Source organism: Vigna unguiculata, chromosome 10, assembly GCF_037176805.1.
Source record: "Vigna unguiculata cultivar grain cowpea cultivar isolate G323 ecotype 2 chromosome 10, ASM3717680v1, whole genome shotgun sequence".
Taxonomy (NCBI): Eukaryota; Viridiplantae; Streptophyta; class Magnoliopsida; order Fabales; family Fabaceae; genus Vigna; species Vigna unguiculata.
In genome coordinates, this window is record NC_140801.1 from 1220526 (window position 1) to 1240773 (window position 20248).

Here is a 20248-nt window from a genome sequence, read left to right on the forward strand (position 1 = left end):
TTTTGTAAAATTGAATGTTACATTGGAGTTATTTTGGAAGTCATTAAATTTAAAAAAAAAAAAACATTTTTCTTATACTAAACAAATAAGTTTGTACATCATTTTCGGTTCCGTCCTCCATTATTATTCTAAAATATAAACAGAACATAAATGCCTAAACAAATAAGAACCTTTTACGCATTCTTCATTAGAATATTCGTAATATGATGGAGTGGATTTTATTGTATTATCCTGTCCTTTTGGAACCATTTAAAACTCTGCAGCTTATGTAAGCAATGAGCAGCACCATAATCATGCATAAAATAACATTTGTTTAATCATTCTACATGCATGTATCCTGCATAAAAATTCTATAAATACCCTCTGCATTTCAGCACAAATCACAATATTCTCTCAACTACTTCTATAGTACCTAGTGAAGCAATTAATGGGTCATTTGGTTTTCTTTGTTTTGTTGTTTGCTGGGCAAGTGATTGGTGGATTCAGTACCCAGAAACTGCCTCCATCTGACAATGGAAACACATTAACTATTCTGAGCATTGATGGTGGTGGTATCAGAGGGATTATTCCAGCAACAGTTCTTGATCACTTAGATAAGGCTCTTAAGGTACATTCTTATTCTTTATATACTCTTCATATATGTATTGAAATGACATGAATGAATGAATGTTTATGTGGCTAACTTGAATTTGGTGTTGAGTTGCAGGCTAGGGATCCAAATGCAGATTTAGCACATTTCTTTGATGTGATAGGAGGGAGTGGCACTGGTGCACTCATAACAGCTTTGTTAGCCACACCAAGCCCTCACGATCCTACTCGTGCAGCCTTTACTCCTGCACAAATTGTAGACTTCTACAAAAAAAATGGCCCTCATGTGTTCAATTCATCTAGGTATAATAACAACAGAATTAATATTCTCAGAACATCATCAATATGAACAATTAACCACATCTCATAATAACATGCTTTCGTTTGGTGTTTGTGATATTGAAACAACCAATATGCAGACCTGGAACCGGTACGCAATTCGACGGGGAGTTTTTACACAACATAACTCGTGAACTGTTTAAGGACACACGACTTAGTCAAACACTGACTAATGTTGTAATCCCAACTTTCGACATCAAGAGACAAAAGCCAGTTATATTCTCAAACTACAAGGTTAGCAGCATATGCATGTATTATATTTTTCTTTACTGAAAAAAAAAAAAATAATATAAAAGTTTTGGTGATGTAGGTTGAGAAGTATCCCTACTTCAATGCGTTGATGTCTGATATAAGCATATCGGCTTCAGCAGCACCCTCTCTTCTGCCACCCTACTCTTTTGAGAACGATGGTGTTGACTTCAATTTGATTAGTGGTGCGGACTTGAGTATGCTTAGTAATGAACTAGTGAATGGGAATCCGGTAAATTAATTACGCTATTGATTACAAATATGATCAAATAAATTAGATGTAAATTATGATGGATGGATACTTATATATACTTATACTGTTGATCAGACTGGAGCAACAGTGAGTGAAGTACTACGACACAATAAGTATTCCAAAGTAATTGTTTTGTCTTTGGGAACTGGAACAACAGAAACTCAGCAGATTTTCAATGCTGAAATGGCTGCCACATGGAACAGTTTCACATGGCTCTTTCCTTTGATCATTTTTCTTGATCGTGCAACAACCTCCATGAATGAATACTATCATGGTTCACTCTTCCGAAAACCTACCATTAACTACCTTCGAATTCAGGTATACGTTGCTTTTTATTTAACTGCCGTAATAGGTTTTCATCTTTCTGTAACAAAGAAGACAGAAAATAACAATAGCATTAAATTTATACTAATATATTTCCAACATTTTCTTAAAAATTATTTATTGGTTTGAAATGTTTATCTGTGAATAATTGACTAATCTAGTAATCAATGACAGGAATACGAATTGGATCCTGCTCTCTCCGACATGACTGATGTTGCAAAAGGAAACATGGAGGGTCTTGAAGAGGCAGGGAAAGAACTTTTAGAAGAAAAAGTTAAGAAGATCAATTTGGACACTTTCTGTGTAGAAGAAGGCGTAGCAACAAATGCTGAGGCTCTTGACAGGTGGAAAAATTAACAATAATCGTTTGATTTACTCAATTACTAGTTTTAGTTAGGTTTCTGTGGTTACACATAATATCTAATTCTATTTTGATGGGAAACTAATGTTTTTGTGTTGTTACGAAGGCTTGCTGATATTTTGTATGGTGAAAGACAGCATCGTCTGAAACAAAAATCTTCTGAGAAAGGAGGAAGGCCATTTCTTGAAACTATTAGGGTTCCTTCAGACAAAACTGAAGCAAATTGGACATTTCAAAAGAACAAAGTTATGTAATGTTATTTGCATGAGTTTGTATTAGTTATCCATGCTTGTTGTACTATCTACAGAATAAGGCTGAAGGCATATATGTGAGTTCTGTGCAACTCTTATAGCCAGCAAGAATCATGAATAATATACCAACCATATCTCCCTATTGTAAAAACAAGGTTAACTCTATGTCAGTTCCTCTAATTAAGAAGTTATTATTACTTTTTGTTTTTCTGTATTCTTAAGAATATAAGATCTTTGTGTGATTATGAATGATATATTGTGTGTCTCAACAATATATAGGTGGGTTCTGTGTGGAAAAATAGCGTCATATGGACTTTGTAAGTATATGTGTGAGAGTGTAACCTTGTGTATAGGTTATAATCCTTTAAATTTCCTAATTATAAACCTGAATGGATTAGTTAAGTAGAGGTAGGTATAATGCTATTTTAAAAAGAGTGTATGGAGAGACAATTTTACGCATCTATAGATAGTGATGGTATGAGTATGTAAGATTCACGCACAACATTTTATATGTGTATACAATTTCAGTACATGACAAACTCACTTATGTCATTCTTATATCAATTTTATATTTCAATTAATCTAAGTTTATCCCCATTCAATTATGTCTTGTGAAACACGTGTTTAAGGAATTGCAATATGAATATATAATAGTGTAAGTTGTAAATATGATTGCTTTTGTATGACATCATCATTGAAATAACAAAAAAATTAATAATAACAAAATTCTTTTCGAACATTTCCACCAATCTAAATGTATCATGTGATTCAATTTCCACAGCTAATATGATTATTAGATTAATGTAGATTAAGGGTGACTATGAAGAAAGTTTTTTTAAGAATTTTTCTTCAACTAATTTGATCTATTTACAAGGGATCACGTCATTCCAAATAAAGTGGACAAAATATGTTTACGAGTTCTTCATTAAAATATATAGAAGAAAAGATGAAGTGTATTTGTTTTAGTGTAATCTTTTCCTTTATCATTAAAATATATATGTTGGTTTTCAATTGTTATTTGTTGCTTTACTCTATTTTCAACAATAAATATCTACATACATGTGCTTGGGTGTTACTGAATCCGAATTGACATAATTGCATTTCATTTGTTTAATTTTCTAAATGTTAAAGAATCTGAATTATATATTTTTGCTGTTACTTTACCTGTAACTTCTATACTTTATTTTATCTGATACTTTACTGACAGTGAACAATAACAATTTTAAATTTGTTGTCACTGTTTGCACGTGACAATGTTCTCTATTCTGACTTAAAGTTTGTCATTCCTTCACAACTTTCACTTTACCATTTCATACACATCCTTCACTCAACACTACATTTCAACCTCCATTTCTCTGCAATTACAAAATTGGAAATGGACCAAACCCAACATCAGAGAACAATACTTTGGAAGTTCAACACCATCTACATATTCTCTAAGGTATGTCTTCAATTTTAACAGAATTACAAATTTAGATCTATTACCCTGCATTGAGATTTTCTGTTCTATGTGGTTCGCAGTATTCTGTATTCATAACGTATGTACTGCACCTCTCACTTGAGTTTCTTTATTATTTCAATGTTCAGAATTTTTTCAATTTTGTTTTTCTTTCTATTTATTTTTTTAAATAATTATTAATTCTGAACTCAATTTTTATCAACGTCTGTTATAAATAAATATATTTTTTGTTGATATATAAATCTGTTGACAACTTATATATGTTTTGTTTTTCATTCTGTTATTGCAGAAAAAATATTCATAATGTCTTTATTGTTTGAAAATAATTTAGTATCCTCATTATTTTGTAGCCATTTTTGTTTGTTGATCGACACTTTGCTATTGGTTATGCACACGAATTAGGCCCACAGTGGCACTTGGTAGATGTAAATGGTATGACCACAACAGTTACCTATAACATGGATTCAGATAACCCAAGGATCACTGAAGGTTGGTTTAATATGAGAAATTTGTATCAAATTCAAAGTGATTCTCACATCCAGTTTCAGTATTTGGGAAATTGTTTATTTCACATAACAGTGTTTAAAGGTGGATGTACACGAACAAGTTGGACAACATTTATGAACCGTATTACTCATCAAAATACAAGATCTATATTTTCAGTGAAATTGACAAAGTATCAAAGCAAAGCAAGTCACTTGGTATATTCCTTCTTATTTATTATTATGCTTATTACTATAATTAAATTCAAATAATTATGCTAACAATAATCGTTTTAATGATGTAGGATTTGCCATCAAAGTTTGCCAACTTTATTCGAGAGGTCAAGGTAGAAGACGTCTTTCTTATAGGGCCTAAAACTATATTGAATTGCAAAATACTAATATCCAACAAACAACGAAGTTCAACAAAGATTGGTCAAGGTTGGAGGCTATTTTGTTCTGAAAATGAATTAAAAGAAGGAGATATTGTTGTCTTTCAAGTAGACAATGATTTCATCGAATCAAATGTTGAAGTATTCGTGAATGGTTGTTGTTGTGATTAGATTAACGATAATTTTTTAATGTTGATGAATTATGGTCATTCAACTTTGTTATATGACAATATAGTTTTGTACTTAATCAATTATGAATATTGAACTTTGTTATATTACAATATTATTGTTTAGAATAAATGGTTTTTGAAATTTTGTTTACAATATATAATTCATGATAATTATTATAAATAATCCCGTGTATTGCACGGTAAAAAACTAGTTATAAACAATGAAGACAATGAGTCTGGCATTTGTTTAATCATGGTACTTCATGCATTCCGAAAGAACTGTCCATTAATATTGACAAAATTAAGTGCCAAATTTTAATTTTTTTTACTGTTATTATTATTTTGGCTTATCAATACGCATTTTTTTTAAGTTAATTTATATAAATAGGTCATTTATTTTGTATTTATGCAAAAGGATTTGTATTTTAAAATATTACGAAAAGGATAAAGTTGTAAGAGGATCAAAACTTTAAAGTATATTTTAGAATTGAAGTCATAAGACGTGTTACGAATTTTATTTTATTTTATTTTTTTAGTGAAGTTTTTGTACCAACAACAATTAATGTGTTTTGTTTATGTTTAAATTGGAGTAGTATTATGAGGGATGACTTTAGAAATTTTCTTTTAAATGTGAAATTGTCAATGCATGAAGGCTTAAGTTTGAATTTTGTTTTTTATTTCGAACTTCTTTTTAATTTGTTTTTATCATTTATTTAAATCTATTTTTATTTTTCTTTAAAGTAAAGTGATTTTTTAATTTTTATTCTATTATATTTTAATGATTTGTTTTTTTATTGTTAATTTATATAAATGAGTCAATTTACATATTGATTTCATGATTTAGATACAAATACTAAGAAAATGTTTCAGTAACAAATCTTAGTGACTAAAAGTTGTTAGTCACTATATATAGTGACCAATTTAGATACTAATTTATAAAATAAAAAATCATTAGTTACTAAAATAGTCAATATTATGAATAAAGAATTATAATTGGTCATTGGTCTTTAAAATTAGCTATATCATTTTGGCTACCAAAGAAAATTGGTCACTAAAAATTAACTACCAAAATGACTTAGTTTTTAAAATGGTCTCTAATTAATTAATAACCAATTTAGTGATGAATTATAATTTTTTTATTTATAATAGTGACTATTTTAGTAACCAATAATTTTTTATTTTTTAAATTGGTATCTAAATTGGTCACTATAGTGACTAACAACTTTTGGTCACTAAAATTGGTTACTAATGAAGTATTTTCTTATAATTTTTGATTTATAATAGTAATTATTTTGGTAACTAATAATTTTTTATTTTGTAAATTGGTATCTAAATTGGTCATTATAATGACTAATAACTTTTAATCACTAAAATTGGTTGTTAATGAAATATTTTCTTTTAGTGTATGTTATATATATATATATATATATATATATATATATATATATATATATATATATATATATATATATATATATATATAATTAAATATGTTTTTTTAATATTTGGTCAAATTATTAACATAATTGGGATATTTCAACCCGTATACAAAAGGATATGTACAAAATTTCCTATAATAGAGTTTGCATATAATTTAGGGTTAAATATGTTTTTGGTCCCTCAAGTTTCAGTGAATTTTGGAATTAGTCCCTCATCAAAACTTTATACCAATTTAGTCCTTCATCTTTCAAAATGCGTGAATTTAGTCCTTTTAACAAAATTTTGTTAAGTTGATCTAACGTTTGAAGCACATTTCATGATAGTATTTAAGTTAACAATGAAGCAAAAATGTGTCAAACAGTGTAAATAATTTAAATAGTATCATGAAATGCGCTTAAAACGTCAAATAAATTTAACAAAATTTTGTTAAAAGGACTAAATTCACGCATTTTGAAAGATGAAGGACTAAATTGGTCAAAAGTTTTGATGAGGGACTAATTCCAAATTTCGCTGAAACTTGAGGGACCAAAAATATATTTAACCCTATAATTTATGGTTTAGACCTCTAAACAAAATTCAAAAATATCCTACCTAAATCGATCAAATCTAGGTTTTATATATTCAAATCCTCATTCTAAGCAAAGGATAATAAGCATTATTTTTCAGATATTATCTAAGTCTACTTCTTTGACTTGTATAACTATTTTCGCTTTCTGCATTTGCACACCAATTTGTACCGGTTATCCACTAGTGCAAAATTAGTTTTTTATACTTATATATTATACCTGTTCAAATTTATTAGATATAAAAAAGAGAGACCATAATAATTTTATGAATAAAATGAGTTCTTTTATTCCTGTTGAATCTAAAATAGGTGTAAAAAGTGATTCAGTAACTTTTTTAGAATATTAAATAAGACTTTTTATAATTGTTCTAAGTACAATAGGTATAGAATATTCTATTTTTCATTTATCCTTCCCACTTCTCAGTGATGTTTCATATTTCCAGACTTTTCCTTTTTTTTTTTTTTCATTTCCATTTACTCCCAGTGATGTTTCATGTTTCCAGACTTTTCCTTTTTTTTTTTTTCATTTCCATTTACTCCCCACGGGTCTCATCGTTTTCGTCCAGTGTTCGCCGCTGCTGAGGTTTGTTCACATTTGCCGTTTGGGTTCATCGTTCGCCGTTCGCCGTTCGCCGTTCGCATTTACCGTTCACCATTCGCAGTCATCGTTCGCCGTTCGCATTCGCCGATCATCGTTCTGTCATCATCTTCTCCATTTTCCTTTCCTTCATCATTTGCGTTCGCTCCTCCATTGGAGTTGATCTCCTCTGTTCACGTTTGTGTTTAACACCTCCATTGTTGTCACGTTCATGTTTCGCACCTCCCTTGTTGTCACGTTCAGGCAATAATACTACTATTCTCCTATTATTTGTTGGGTTTGCTGCTTTTGGTATTGATATTCCCCTTTTTCCTATTTTTGCTAGGTTAGGTTGTTTCTGCAAAGATTTTAAGGTAGGTTACTCATTACCAATAACCTTGACTTTCATTTCTCAACCATGCCCGAGCTACAACATACCTAATGCATATTGATTAAAAGTTAGTGCAGGTAGTGAAAAAAATCAATAAGAGGATACTACTCATGATTCTAAGGCAATATGATTATAAGTGAAGGGTGGTGCAAGACACGAAGTTTAGTGTAATTGAGGAAAATGTTAAAAAGAATGAAAAACAATAGAACAATTTAAAACGTCAACCTAACTGTTTCTCTCTTTTGGTTTTAATATCATTTAATCTGGAAACAATTTTCCAAACTTATTAGATTTTGGATGAAGGATTTGATTGCCAAGTAGTGTAAAATTACTTTGAAAACTGTTTCTACTAATTAACAGTGACAAGGAAATCAACGAAGTCCTATATTGTTGTGGTGACTGCTTTTTTTGTTCTGTTTCCAACTAGAAGGCTGCTATTGCAGGCAAAGCTGGAGGAGGTACCTGAATGACTGGCGCCATAGTTAATTGTAGGAAATTTTCTTGTAAGTGAATGGTCATTTGCTCCTTATGCCATCCTCTGTTTTTATATATTGCGTATGTTCAATTCTAACATGATCTATGATGTTAAATTCAATTTTTATTCATGAGAGTTTTCCCTTGACTTTTTTCTGCAGTTTTTAGTTTTTAGCAGTTCAAGATTTGCAGAGCAACCTCCACACCATTTCTACTTTTCAGCATATTAATCCTGGACATGTCTTTAATATGCTTGCTAATGCCTTTCTCTATGAGATAAAAGAGATTCAAGTGATTGAAGAAACTTGTTTTCTATTTGTAGTGTTGGCTTCATAGGTGACATCTTTGTGGTAATTTTGGCCATCTTCATTGGGTTACTTATCTTAAAATTTGAGAAAGTTTTGAATTTTGGAATCTACAGCTTAAAAGTCCAATGGTCAAAGGTATGCAGGAACAAATCTTTTGAAATTTCATCCACCCTTTGTTTCTAATGCATTGCTTATGAAATGTGCCATTGTCATTGTGCCAGAAGGTAGTACCAGGTAGGTTTTTAAATCCAACATCATATTGATCCAGTCTACTATTTAGGAAAGTTATGTTGCTTAATATGTCCTCGAGTAATGATGATTGAATAAGAAAATAAGCCCTCAAACAAAGGCATGTGCGCTTGATAAACTTGTTATATGTTGTTTACAATTTTGGGCATTATGGGGGAAGTGGGGGCTAGAGTTTAGAAGTTAATATTTCATCATTAGTAATGTTGATTCACTTCTCTTTTATGATTTTCCAATGGCTATAGGGCTAATTGTTCTTCAATCCAGGAAGAGAGGGGATCATGTGAATACTACTGTGGCATGTGTGAGAAATTGCTTTTCTTGGATCCTAGTGTTCTTTAACTTGTTAATGTGTGTTTATGCGTCATTAGCCATTTTTAGATTTTCATCGTGATTAGATCTTTATGAGAGTAGCTATTAATGCACATCACATGGATTAGAAGCATGTTTCTCGAGAATGGATCAATGGATTATGTTTTGGTGCGTGTGGATATGTTAATTTGTTTGGTCTAGAGCTAGTGCACAACTTTAATGGATCAACAGAATGTTAAAGCTCAAGTTACTGGTATTATCTTCTGGCATTCAAGACAAAAAAAAATGAGGGTGAATAATGGTAAGTTGAACATTCGAAGTGAAACCTTGAGGGCAAAGCTGGATTATGTAAATGTTTTAAAGGCTGTTTTAAAACTGGGTTTATTTTGAAGGCTGTGGCAGACTTTTTATTATTAGCAGACTTTTTATTGTTCAAATAATGTTAATTTGAACATTATGTTAATTTCCATTTCACTTCAAATAATCTCTATTTATTGTTCACTATTTATTCACATTCTACATATTCTAACATGCCAACAACTATTGAGTACTAATAAATATTGGTAAAAATAATCACAAAAAAGAAACTGCAAATATATTTTACACTATTGCAATTATTGAGTACTAACTCCTCATTGAAATTATTATTTGTTTCCTTATCCCTATTAATTAAATGTACCATTTAATTATGAAGTTTTCATGATTTAGATTCATTTATTTAATTTCCATTAACGAGGAGATTTCCCTATTTGGCTTATGATTATTTTCTTTCAATACATTCTTTTCAACAACTTTGCTTCCTTTGCAGGTTTTTTTAGGTAAGCATCAACTGAATTCTATATTTTACCCATTAACCCAATTACCACTGGTTTGCTTTAGATGATCAAATTTGTTTTTAATAGATACAAATAGGTCACGTTATTGGTTTAAGAGATTTAAAGAAAAAAAAAATCACTATAAGAGATGTAGATAGCAATTGTTGTTTTACTTTTTATTTACTTTTATGAACCTTTATGTTTCCCTTGATTATTTTTTATTCTAAATAGCATTTATTATAAATGTTTCGAGTGTCACCTACTTAAGATGTACCATTTATGATATAGTGTCTAAACTACTGATTTATCTCTTTTTTTATATATATGTCTCTGCTTAGTTAAACATGTATTAATGGTTTAATAGTGTATCATTGAAGTCCAATATCACACATAACTAAATTAGAGGAATTAGAGAGGGATTGGAGTTACAATATTTATTATTCTTTCATGTCATCACGGTTGGTTATTCAAGTTTTAAATATATATTGGTCCTAACTTTAAAACCTTAAGTTTTATGGTGGAAGAGATTCAAAGATAAGGTAAAATTGATTCTCTAATCAAATTTCTAAATTAATAGTTATGAAAAAAATAATAATAAACAGTACTATAACCCTTAACGAACACTACAACAAATTTTCAAATTTGCGAGGGAATAATCCCTAGCTAATCCTTCGCTAATCCCTAGCAAAACGATTTAGCGAAGGATTAGCGGGAAAATAGCGAGGGAAATGAACCGAAACTAAATTATAGGTAGCTAATTAGTCAGGGAACTACTCCATAGCTAATCCCTAGCTAATCTTTAGCTAATCCCTAACAAACTAGCTGTAGCAAATCCCTAGATAATCTCTAGCAAAATGTTTGTAGCAAATCCCTAACTAATCCCTAGCAAAATGTTTGTAGCAAATCCCTAGCTAATCCCTAGCAAACTAGTTCTAGCAAATCCCTAGCTAATCCCTAGCAAATTAGTTGTAGCAAATTCCTAGCTAATCCCTAGCAAACGAGTTGTAGCAAATTCCTAGCTAATCCCTAGCAAATGAGTTGTAGCAAATCCCTAGCTAATACCTAGCAAACTAATTGTAGCAAATCTCTAGCTAATCTCTAGCTAAATGTTTGTAACAAATCTCTAGTTAATCCCTAGCAAACTAATCCCTAGCTAAACCCTCGCTAATCCTTAGCAGAGTGGTTGTAGCAAATTTCTAGCTGATTCCTAGCAAATTAATACCTAGCTAAACCCTAGCTAATCCCTCGCCAATTGTAATACTTTATCTCTAGCTAATTCCTACCAAAATCGAAACAAATTGCATTAGGCCAAATTGTTTCATGCTCTTATTATTTTTGTACCTTATAAAATAAATTTAATTATTAATATTACTTAAAAATATAATACATCTTGCCAACCAATTTATATGAAACATTTCAAATTTTATCACATTCAAAATAGTCAAATTTATATGTTTGTTGATTGATGTTAATGATAGCATCTTTAAAACAAAAATAACCGATGTTCAAGCAGCAAAAACTAGATCATATCAATATTGGGAAACTCCTGATAAATTGATTTGCTACTTATTTCCTCCGGAGCTTTAATTTGTATCAAAAGTTAACATAGGGTGAACTTTAATTTTGATTGGAGTATCACTGAAATCTAAAGTAATCTAAAAATGTGATTAAATCATAAACGATTAATCTAAAAATTCCATTAATCAGATTTAAGTACAAAAGGGATTTTCACCAATCATGTTACATGAGATAAGTTAGACACATTATTAATGACACTTCTCAATAATCTTTTTATTTTTAATTCTTTAACCAATATACCCATTTGCCTTAAATTAAAGAAAAGATAAGAAGGGGTGACACAGACAGAACCTATTAGAAAGCCATTGGGGGAGAGATCCTCTGTCGACGTAAGGAAGTTCCCAGCCGCAACATTCACAAGTATATTAATCCTTCCAAAGTGCTTAAACGTTTATTCCACCACCCTCTATGCATCCTCTTGCTTCCATAACGCTCATACTAGTGTCCAGTCCTAACTATACCTTAGATGCTATTATCCTAATTCTAAATTGAACACTACTTTTTAATTAAAACTGAAATTGATAACACTAGGTCCCCTACATTTGTTTCTAGGGATTTTAGCTGCTCCAACAATGATGTCTTTTGTTGTGGAAAAAATGGCAAAGATACAAGTCACAAATCATGCAAACCAGGCAACAGCGTTAGGTAGAAATTTTGTTTCAGCTTTGGACGGGTAGAAATATAAGAAATGATGACGTTATAAATACACATATTAAATAAACAGTTGTAAAACTCACACCGAGTACACCTTGATATTAAATACACTTACTTGAACTTACCCCTATATCATCCCACTGCTCAAAACCAATGCAACAGGAATCATCCATTACAAAATCATTATTCTGATCATAAGCAGATTTCAAATTGTAGAAACGGGTTCGAAGAACATCTAGATGCTTCCTCAATTGATTGTTGTTGAAACTAAGGTCTGTTTGCCTATTAAACTCATCACGAATATGATTCCATGTTTTCTTGTCAAAAACATTGTTTGGTCTGTTTCCCAGTTGAATCTGCTTGACAACCAAGTCTGCAAATAACTTTCAAAGGATGTTGTCCAGTCCATCTTGTCCTTGATCGCTCTTGCTTGGGCTGATTGATGGCTTCATGTTCCATCCACACCTGCACAAATGATTATAATTCAATAATTTACTCAATAACATCCTTAGAAAAGCCCCTCCTGTTGAAGTTTGACTCATTTAAGGAAAAGTAAAAGGGCCGCTAGAGTTTGAAGCTTAAACTTATTACCCAAACCAAAGTCGCACATCAACAATTTAAATTTTACAAAAGTATCACATTATCCATCATGACAATAAAAGGCATTGAAGAAAAAATGACACTCCAAACAGCATAACATAATAACATTAAAGCAAATGAAACTGAATAACAACGATTTATTGCCATAATAATTCTTGTATTTCAAAACACTACACAATTCAAAGCGAGAAATCCTGCAATTACACAGTCATAAAAACTGCAACATGACAATATCCAATAGACTATCACTAATTCCTATGGCCTAATCACCTTCAAAAAATCACAATTCCTTTTGGTTTTCTTTCCAAATTTAAACAATAGCAAGGACACTGTTCTTACAACGACAATAATTTTGAGTTGTTGAATGTAGATAGTGTTCATTAGTCATCTCAATATACAACCATGGAATGCACAAAAAAATGTAGAGGCGAAAGCCGGTGAATCAAAGAACTATGTCGAAGCAATGCGAAGTAAATTAAATATTAGCGTAGATGATCAAACTCCACAAAACCAGCACAGGTAACAGAACCGTCTAATGGAATTAAAGCCTTTAATTTAATCAGATTCGTTTCACACGTTGCAAATCAACAATAAAACTAACATTTGAAATGAAAATGAAAAAGAAATACCTAGAGTTGAGTGTGTTGCGATGGAGAAAGAGAAAGAGAAAAAAAAAAAAAAGGAAAGGATAGTGTGAATTCGAACGGAGAGGAGTAGAGGTAAATCTGATGGCGGAGGATGGAAGAGATGAGCGACGGCGGAGGATGGAAGAGATGAGCGACGGCACCGGGAACAACCACCGAGAATCGTTACGTCGTTGGCGAGAGGTGTTTGACTTGTTTTTAGAAACATAGTAATGTAGTCAGTGTTTGATAGAAAAAAAATCAAAAAGCGAAGGAACGAAGGAAGTGTACAGCGCTGCTTGAGAATGAAGGAACGAACGGAGCTCCCATCAGCGTTTTTTATTTTAATTTCATTTTAAACTATGTAATTAATTACTATTGTTCAGTGCTGTTTACGAAAGAGCAAGGAAACTAAACAAAATAACAGTGTTTTTATTAATTCTTCTAATATAAATATTTAAATTTTAAATGAATTTTTAAGTGTATAATTAAATTAAGTTAAATATTCGTATTTTATAAATAAAATACATACATACAATTTGTTTTTATTTATAATATATCATAAATAATTTATTTCATATTTAAAATGTTTAAAAAAATTAAATAATATAAAACAAATTATACCATAAATATAATAATATATATAATAATATGTAACAATATAAATCAATTAATAATCCTTTTATTTGAATAAATTAATATATAAAATATAAAAAAGCAGCGTAAAGATAATAAATTATCAAAATAATAATTAATCATTTGATTTTAAATATAATTAATAAGAATTGTTTTAATACCTTTTATAATAATATTTAAACGGAAAGAAATATATTGTATTAGTTAAATTTTAGTTATTATTTTAATATATATATATATATATATATATATATATATGTAATAAATATAATTAACAAATAAAAGATTAATTTATATAAAAATAAAATATATTTTGATAATTTGTTAGTATATTGATAGTTTTTATAAATTTATTTAATAAATTTATATTTAATAGAATAGTTTGTATATATTTTTAATTACAAATTCTATTTATTAGCTTTGGATTTGCAACAAAATCATGAATCATAATTAATTAGCTTACCATACTATGTTGTATCTAATCCCTAATTAATTAGCTACAATTTAACTACCATATTATGTTGTGTTTAATCCCTAACTAATTAGCTACAACTTAACTACCATATTATGTTGTGTATAATTCCTAACTAATTAGCTATAACTTAGCTACAAAATTTATGTTGTATTTAATCCCTAACTAATTAGCTACAACTTAGCTACCATATCATGCTGTGTATAATCCCTAACTAATTAGCTATAACTTAACTACCATATTTATGTTGTGTTTAATCCCTAACTAATTAGCTACAACTTAGCTACCATATTATGTTGTGTAAAGTCCCTCGCTAATTAGCTGCAACTTAGCTACCATATTTGTGTTGTATTTAATCCCTAACTAATTAGCTACAACTTAGCTACCATATTATGTTGTGTATAGTCCCTCGCTCATTAGCTACAACTTAGCTACAATTTTAGTTTGTCGCTAATTAGCGACAAATTAGCGAGCAAAATTTTCCCTCGCTAATTTCCCTCGCAAATTAGCAAATTTCTTATAGTGGAAATCCTACCTTTAAATCAACATGATTAACTTGATTGTCACAATACCTTTACAAATATCTCATTTGTCTTTATCATGTGAAAGAAGGTTAGACCTATTTGGCTTATTGATATTTTTAATTAATATTATCTAGGTTGTTACTTTGTGATATGATTCGTACCAAATTTAATAGGATTATTTTTCATTCTAAGAAAATAATTACATGCATTATTTTGCAGTAGCATTGTTCTTTTTCAGGTACCCAAATTTTCCAGCAATTAGTGATGAAACCTAAAAAATAAAAGGCATATAACCAATAGCTTTCTTGTATCTCTGTTGAATCTGCATGTATCTAACCAGTGACAATAGTAAAATTTTTATCATGTGTAATGTTTTCAACTATGAAAAGGGTACCTGATATTTATTAATTCTCACTAACAATTATTTATTTGAATAGGGATATGTCTGGTGACACATCATTTGGTGACCTCCCACCTTCATAAGACGAGGACAAGATTCAGACGTCTACCAAAAAAAAGGGTAGGCATGGGACTAGATTGAGAGAGTTAACAGTTAGTCACAACGCAGACCAGAGATTGCCTATCTAGTTTGATATGCAAACTGGTAAAGCTTTGGGAGATAATAGCACGAAATTCATGAGCTATGTGGCTTTGCTTGGTAGGAACAAGTCATCCATTCTTATAGATGATTGGGACCATGTTCCAGAGACAATAAAGAACCAGATTTGGCAAAGTGTCCAGGTATGAAATCTTAACCTATATAATTTATAACGTAAATATATAACTGATACTTATTATATGTAATTCATTCTTATTGTACAGGTCACATATGATGTCCCAAACAGCAATTTGTTAAGGACAAAATGGATTTCATTTGCTAGAGAACGATGGAAGGGTTTTAAGACGGACCTTACAAGTCGTTATATCTATGGTCCCTTAAGTGATAGAAACCCTTGTGAGAAGTATCAATTCCTTGATGAAGGCACATGGCAGGCTTTTAAGGAGAGGCGATTAAATCATGTCTTTCAGGTAAATTCATATTATATGTAGGTTTAACTATTTAATTCAACATATTGCTAACATAAATCATTCTTTATACTTTGGAGCTCATAGGCTAAAAGGAAAGGAGGTAATTGCAATAACATAAATCATTCTATCATTAAAAGATTATTGACTCAACTATTCATCATGTAGATTTTCAATGACACATCTCCAATGGATCAAGGAGTCTTTAAGGAAGTTCGTGAGCAATGGACTTCGTTTCTTTTAAGTATTTATATAAGATGATGTTAGGTGTTTTACGACTTATATAGTAATTCGGTTTGGAGTAGTATTTTATTTCATATAAACATTAAATTCTATTTCATGTAAATATTAGATTGAATGAGATTTGTTTTCTGGATGTTTTGGGTAATTATATACAGGTTTGGTATGTGGTAGGAAGCATAAACAAATTTTTCATAAAAAAAAAATCACTTTTTATACCGGTTGAGGTCATACTTGGTGTAAAATGTGTAATGTTTTATACCGGTTGGAACTATAATCGGTATAGTAAGGCGTTCCTTCTTACATAACTTTCCTTTTCCAAGAGGACTTTCTATACCGGTTTTAGAAATAGTATAAAAAGTAAATTTTTTATACCTGTTATATAACCAATATAGAAAGATCAAACCTTTTATACCGCCTGCATTTATACCGATGTTGGAACCGGTATAAAAAGCCTTTTCTAACCGGTATAAAAAGCCTATTTTACACTAGTGATCGTTATATTTTTTTAATTCTTGATGGTGATGGCAGCCGAGAGTAATTATTTGTAAACCTTACACATTTATTCTATATTCTATATTGCATGCATTTATAAATGTGTTTCAAGAAGACATGATTTGAATAGAGATATATTAATATAAGAATGACATAACTCGGTTTGTCATCTACTACAAAGAAAATTAAAAAACAAGAAAAAAAAAATGCATGAATGATACATACTCGTACTATCCTTATCTTTCCTTATTTTAGTATAGCATCATCTACCTACCTCTGCTTAACCCCTGTATTTAGTCACTAAACAATATTCAAAATTATGCGTTTTAACGTTTTGTTAAAAACTAATAATATACATTTTATTAAATATAAAGACCAAAAACATCTTTTAAAGAACTAAGCTATAAACTAAAAATCATATTTTTTTTTTTAAATATAACTATCTTACAAAAAGACGCGGAATCCATAATATAAGAGATCTTTGAAGTATTTTAAGTGCATGATTGGCAAGAATGACAACATCATAAGCAACTTGATTTTGAAACATAGTATGTTTGCATAACTACTTTGTTGTGATGGTTTATGAGATTATGTTTGAAAAGATTTTCGCTATTGGTTCATGTTCTTACTGGAGTAAGAAGTCCTTAAGACTCCACTTCTAACACCCATTAATAGATCTTCGGTTTGCTGCTCTCGGTTGCAGTAAGACTTCGGTCCTGATACGGTTCAGTTACCATGTTTTCGACCTAATCCGACGATATCGTTAGGAACAGCCATTTTATTTTGTTTTTAAAAAATATCTTAGAAGGTAAAAAAAGAAAGAAGTATTTAAAATACTTTCGATTTTGACTCTTAATTGATGTGAGATTTATTCTCTGTATATCGGAAAAAAAAAAAAAAAAACAAAGAACTCACATGCATCGAGCATAATATTATTACATTCACGGTTCTTTCAAAAAGAGCTGCAGAGAGAACTCTGATGGAGTGTGGACCTTTTCTTATACAGAGATGCTTGGTAGCCATAAGAGTTACATATATAGAACTCCCATGCCTTGCTTATTCTAAGATACTACAACAAGCGTGTATAAAGGACACAAGAGACTTAATACAAAGTCATACAATTGAAATTAATTAAAAAGGTTCCTTAGGAGTTTCCCACTTGCTTGAGTTTTGTGGGAAAGAACCCTAGGAGTTTGAATAAATGGTCTTCCTCCCTTTTCCATGGATTTCCGTTTCAGACGACGACGTTGTCTTTCTTCGTACAAAATATCAGCAATCCTTCATAAAAGTACATAAAAGCATTAATTCCTCTCAAAACTAGAAAATATTAATAGTTGAAAGGTAATTAATTCATTTTTTTTTCACCTGTCAAGAGCCTGAGCATTTGTTTCCCCAAGTTTTTCTAGATCGAAAGTATCCAAATTCAACTTTAAAACATTTTCCTGTAACAATTGTTTTCCGGTCTCTTCAAGGCCGTCCATGTTCGCTTGTGTAACATTAAATGCATTGGAGAAAGCAGGATTCAAGTTGTATTCCTGTCATTGATAAAATGATTCATCAATATATAATCCAAAACCATAAATAACTCTTGAGAAAAATAAAGGTAGTATTCGAAGGTATACCTGAATTCGAAGGTACGTATGGCCAAGTTTGAAGCCTCCAAACAGTGAAGCAATATAGTATTCAGTCATGGCTGCAGCAGCACCAATGAAATCGATTCCAGAAGTGTTTGACGAATTAACTGTTCCAGTTCCCAAAGATAACACTAAGATTTCGGAATCCTTATTTTGTTGTAGCACCTCGCTCACTGTTGCTCGTGTCTGATGAAAATAAACTTGAAATTGTTAAACTCGCAACATAATTCACATGAGATTTTATCATATTTGTAGTCAATAACTAAATTAATTTACCGGATTAATAGCTGCTATACCACCATCAGCCATATTGAACTCAACACCATCATTCTCAAAATAGTAAGGTGGTAGAACAGTGGGTGCAGCTGTACTCGACATCAGCATATCCGACAACAAGCCATTTAAGTGCGGAACATTCTCAAGCTGCATCACCAAAACATTACATTAATTCGTGTTTCGATTTTGATGTATGAAGAAATATATATATATATATATATATATATATATATATATATATATATATATATATATATATATATATATATATATATATATGCATATGCTGCTAACCTTGTAGTTTGAGAATATAACCGGCTTTTGTGTTTTGATGTCGAAACTTGTGATCACAACATTGGTCAATGTTTGATTGATTCGTGTATCCTTCAACAGTTCACGAGTTAAGTTAAGTGCAAATTCCCCATCGAAAATGGGACCTTTTCCAGGTCTGCATGTTGGTCGTTTCATCATCACAAACACAAAGGAAAGCATCTTATTATTAGTTTCTGTGAATTGTTAATATTGATGTTCTGAGAAAATTAATGCTATATATATATATATATTGTTATACCTAGATGAATTGAATATGTGAGGATAATTTTCTTTGTAGAAGTCTACAATTTGTGCAGGAGTGAAGGTACCACGACTAGGATCATCAGGGCTTGGAGTGGCTAACATAGTTGTTATTTGTGAACCAGTGCTAGTTCCTCCTATCACATCAAAGTAATGTGCTAAATCTGCATTTGGATCCTTAGCCTGCAACTCAACAAAATTCAAGTTAACCTCATAAACATTCATTCATTCATGCCATTTCAATACATATGCAGAATATATAAACAATAAGAATGAACCTTAAGAGCCTTATCTAAGTAATCAAGAACTGTTGCCGGAATAATCCCCCTCACACCACCACCGTCAATGGTCAGAATAGTTGTTATGCTTCCATGGCTTTGGGAACTGAATCCACCAATCACTTGCCCAGCAAACAGCAAAACAAAGAAAACCAAATGAGCCATTAATTGCTTCACAAGGTAGTATAGAAGTAGTGAGAGAATTGTGTGATTTGTGCTCAAATGTAGAGGGTATTTATAGAAATGTTCTTGCAGGATACATGCATGTACCATGATTAAACAAAAGTTGGACACAGGTTATTTTATGTTATAATAATGGTGCTTCTCATTGCTTACATACATAAGCTGCAGAGTTTTAAATGCTTCCAAAAGGAAAGGATAATACAAAGAAATCCACGCCACTCTTTTATATATTTTTTAATGAAGAATGCATAAAACGTTTTTCTATCGATCATAAAATAGAAACTCTTTTAAACATTTATGTTCTGTTTATATTTTAGAAATAGGGAAAAATAAAACTTTAAAAATATACAAACTTATCATCAGGTCCATCCTGATCTTAATCAACAGTGAACATAGATGCTGGCCGTGGAATTGATTCCTTATTATTATTTTTTGTTCCTTCAAGGGATAAACCATAAAA

The 20248-nt window shown here is 30.6% G+C and overlaps 2 protein-coding genes across 2 annotated transcripts; one reads left to right on the forward strand and one right to left on the reverse strand.

Moving 5' to 3' along the window:
* The first annotated feature begins 407 nt into the window (after positions 1–407).
* LOC114166289 (patatin-17-like) lies at positions 408–2579 on the forward strand. Its single transcript, XM_028051002.2, has 7 exons — positions 408–607; positions 707–891; positions 1008–1161; positions 1238–1408; positions 1505–1747; positions 1928–2097; positions 2221–2579. The coding sequence occupies exons 1-7, from the start codon at positions 428–430 to the stop codon at positions 2366–2368; spliced, it is 1251 nt and encodes a 416-aa protein (XP_027906803.2). The 5' UTR covers positions 408–427; the 3' UTR covers positions 2369–2579.
* Positions 2580–17766: 15187 nt separating this feature from the next.
* LOC114166295 (patatin-17-like) lies at positions 17767–19830 on the reverse strand. Its single transcript, XM_028051010.2, has 7 exons — positions 19606–19830; positions 19326–19510; positions 19049–19202; positions 18755–18901; positions 18467–18664; positions 18210–18379; positions 17767–18122 (listed from the first exon to the last, which is right to left on the reverse strand). Exons 1-7 carry the CDS (start codon positions 19768–19770, stop codon positions 17972–17974), a joined length of 1170 nt encoding a protein of 389 aa, XP_027906811.2. The 5' UTR covers positions 19771–19830; the 3' UTR covers positions 17767–17971.
* Positions 19831–20248: the final 418 nt, after the last annotated feature.

Bases quoted from the DNA above. Each gene is read 5' to 3' on its own strand.
- LOC114166295 (XM_028051010.2), bottom strand. From the start codon at position 19,770: ATGGCTCATTTGGTTTTCTTTGTTTTGCTGTTTGCTGGGCAAGTGATT. The intron at 19,203-19,325 runs GTATAACAATAT...ACCAACATGCAG, and splicing joins CACATATTCAATTCATCTAG to ACCTGGAAAAGGTCCCATTT. The intron at 18,123-18,209 runs GTGAAAAAAAAA...ACTTTTATGAAG, and splicing joins AATGCTCAGGCTCTTGACAG to GATTGCTGATATTTTGTACG.
- LOC114166289 (XM_028051002.2), top strand. From the start codon at position 428: ATGGGTCATTTGGTTTTCTTTGTTTTGTTGTTTGCTGGGCAAGTGATT. The intron at 1,748-1,927 runs GTATACGTTGCT...AATCAATGACAG, and splicing joins TTAACTACCTTCGAATTCAG to GAATACGAATTGGATCCTGC. The intron at 2,098-2,220 runs GTGGAAAAATTA...GTTGTTACGAAG, and splicing joins AATGCTGAGGCTCTTGACAG to GCTTGCTGATATTTTGTATG.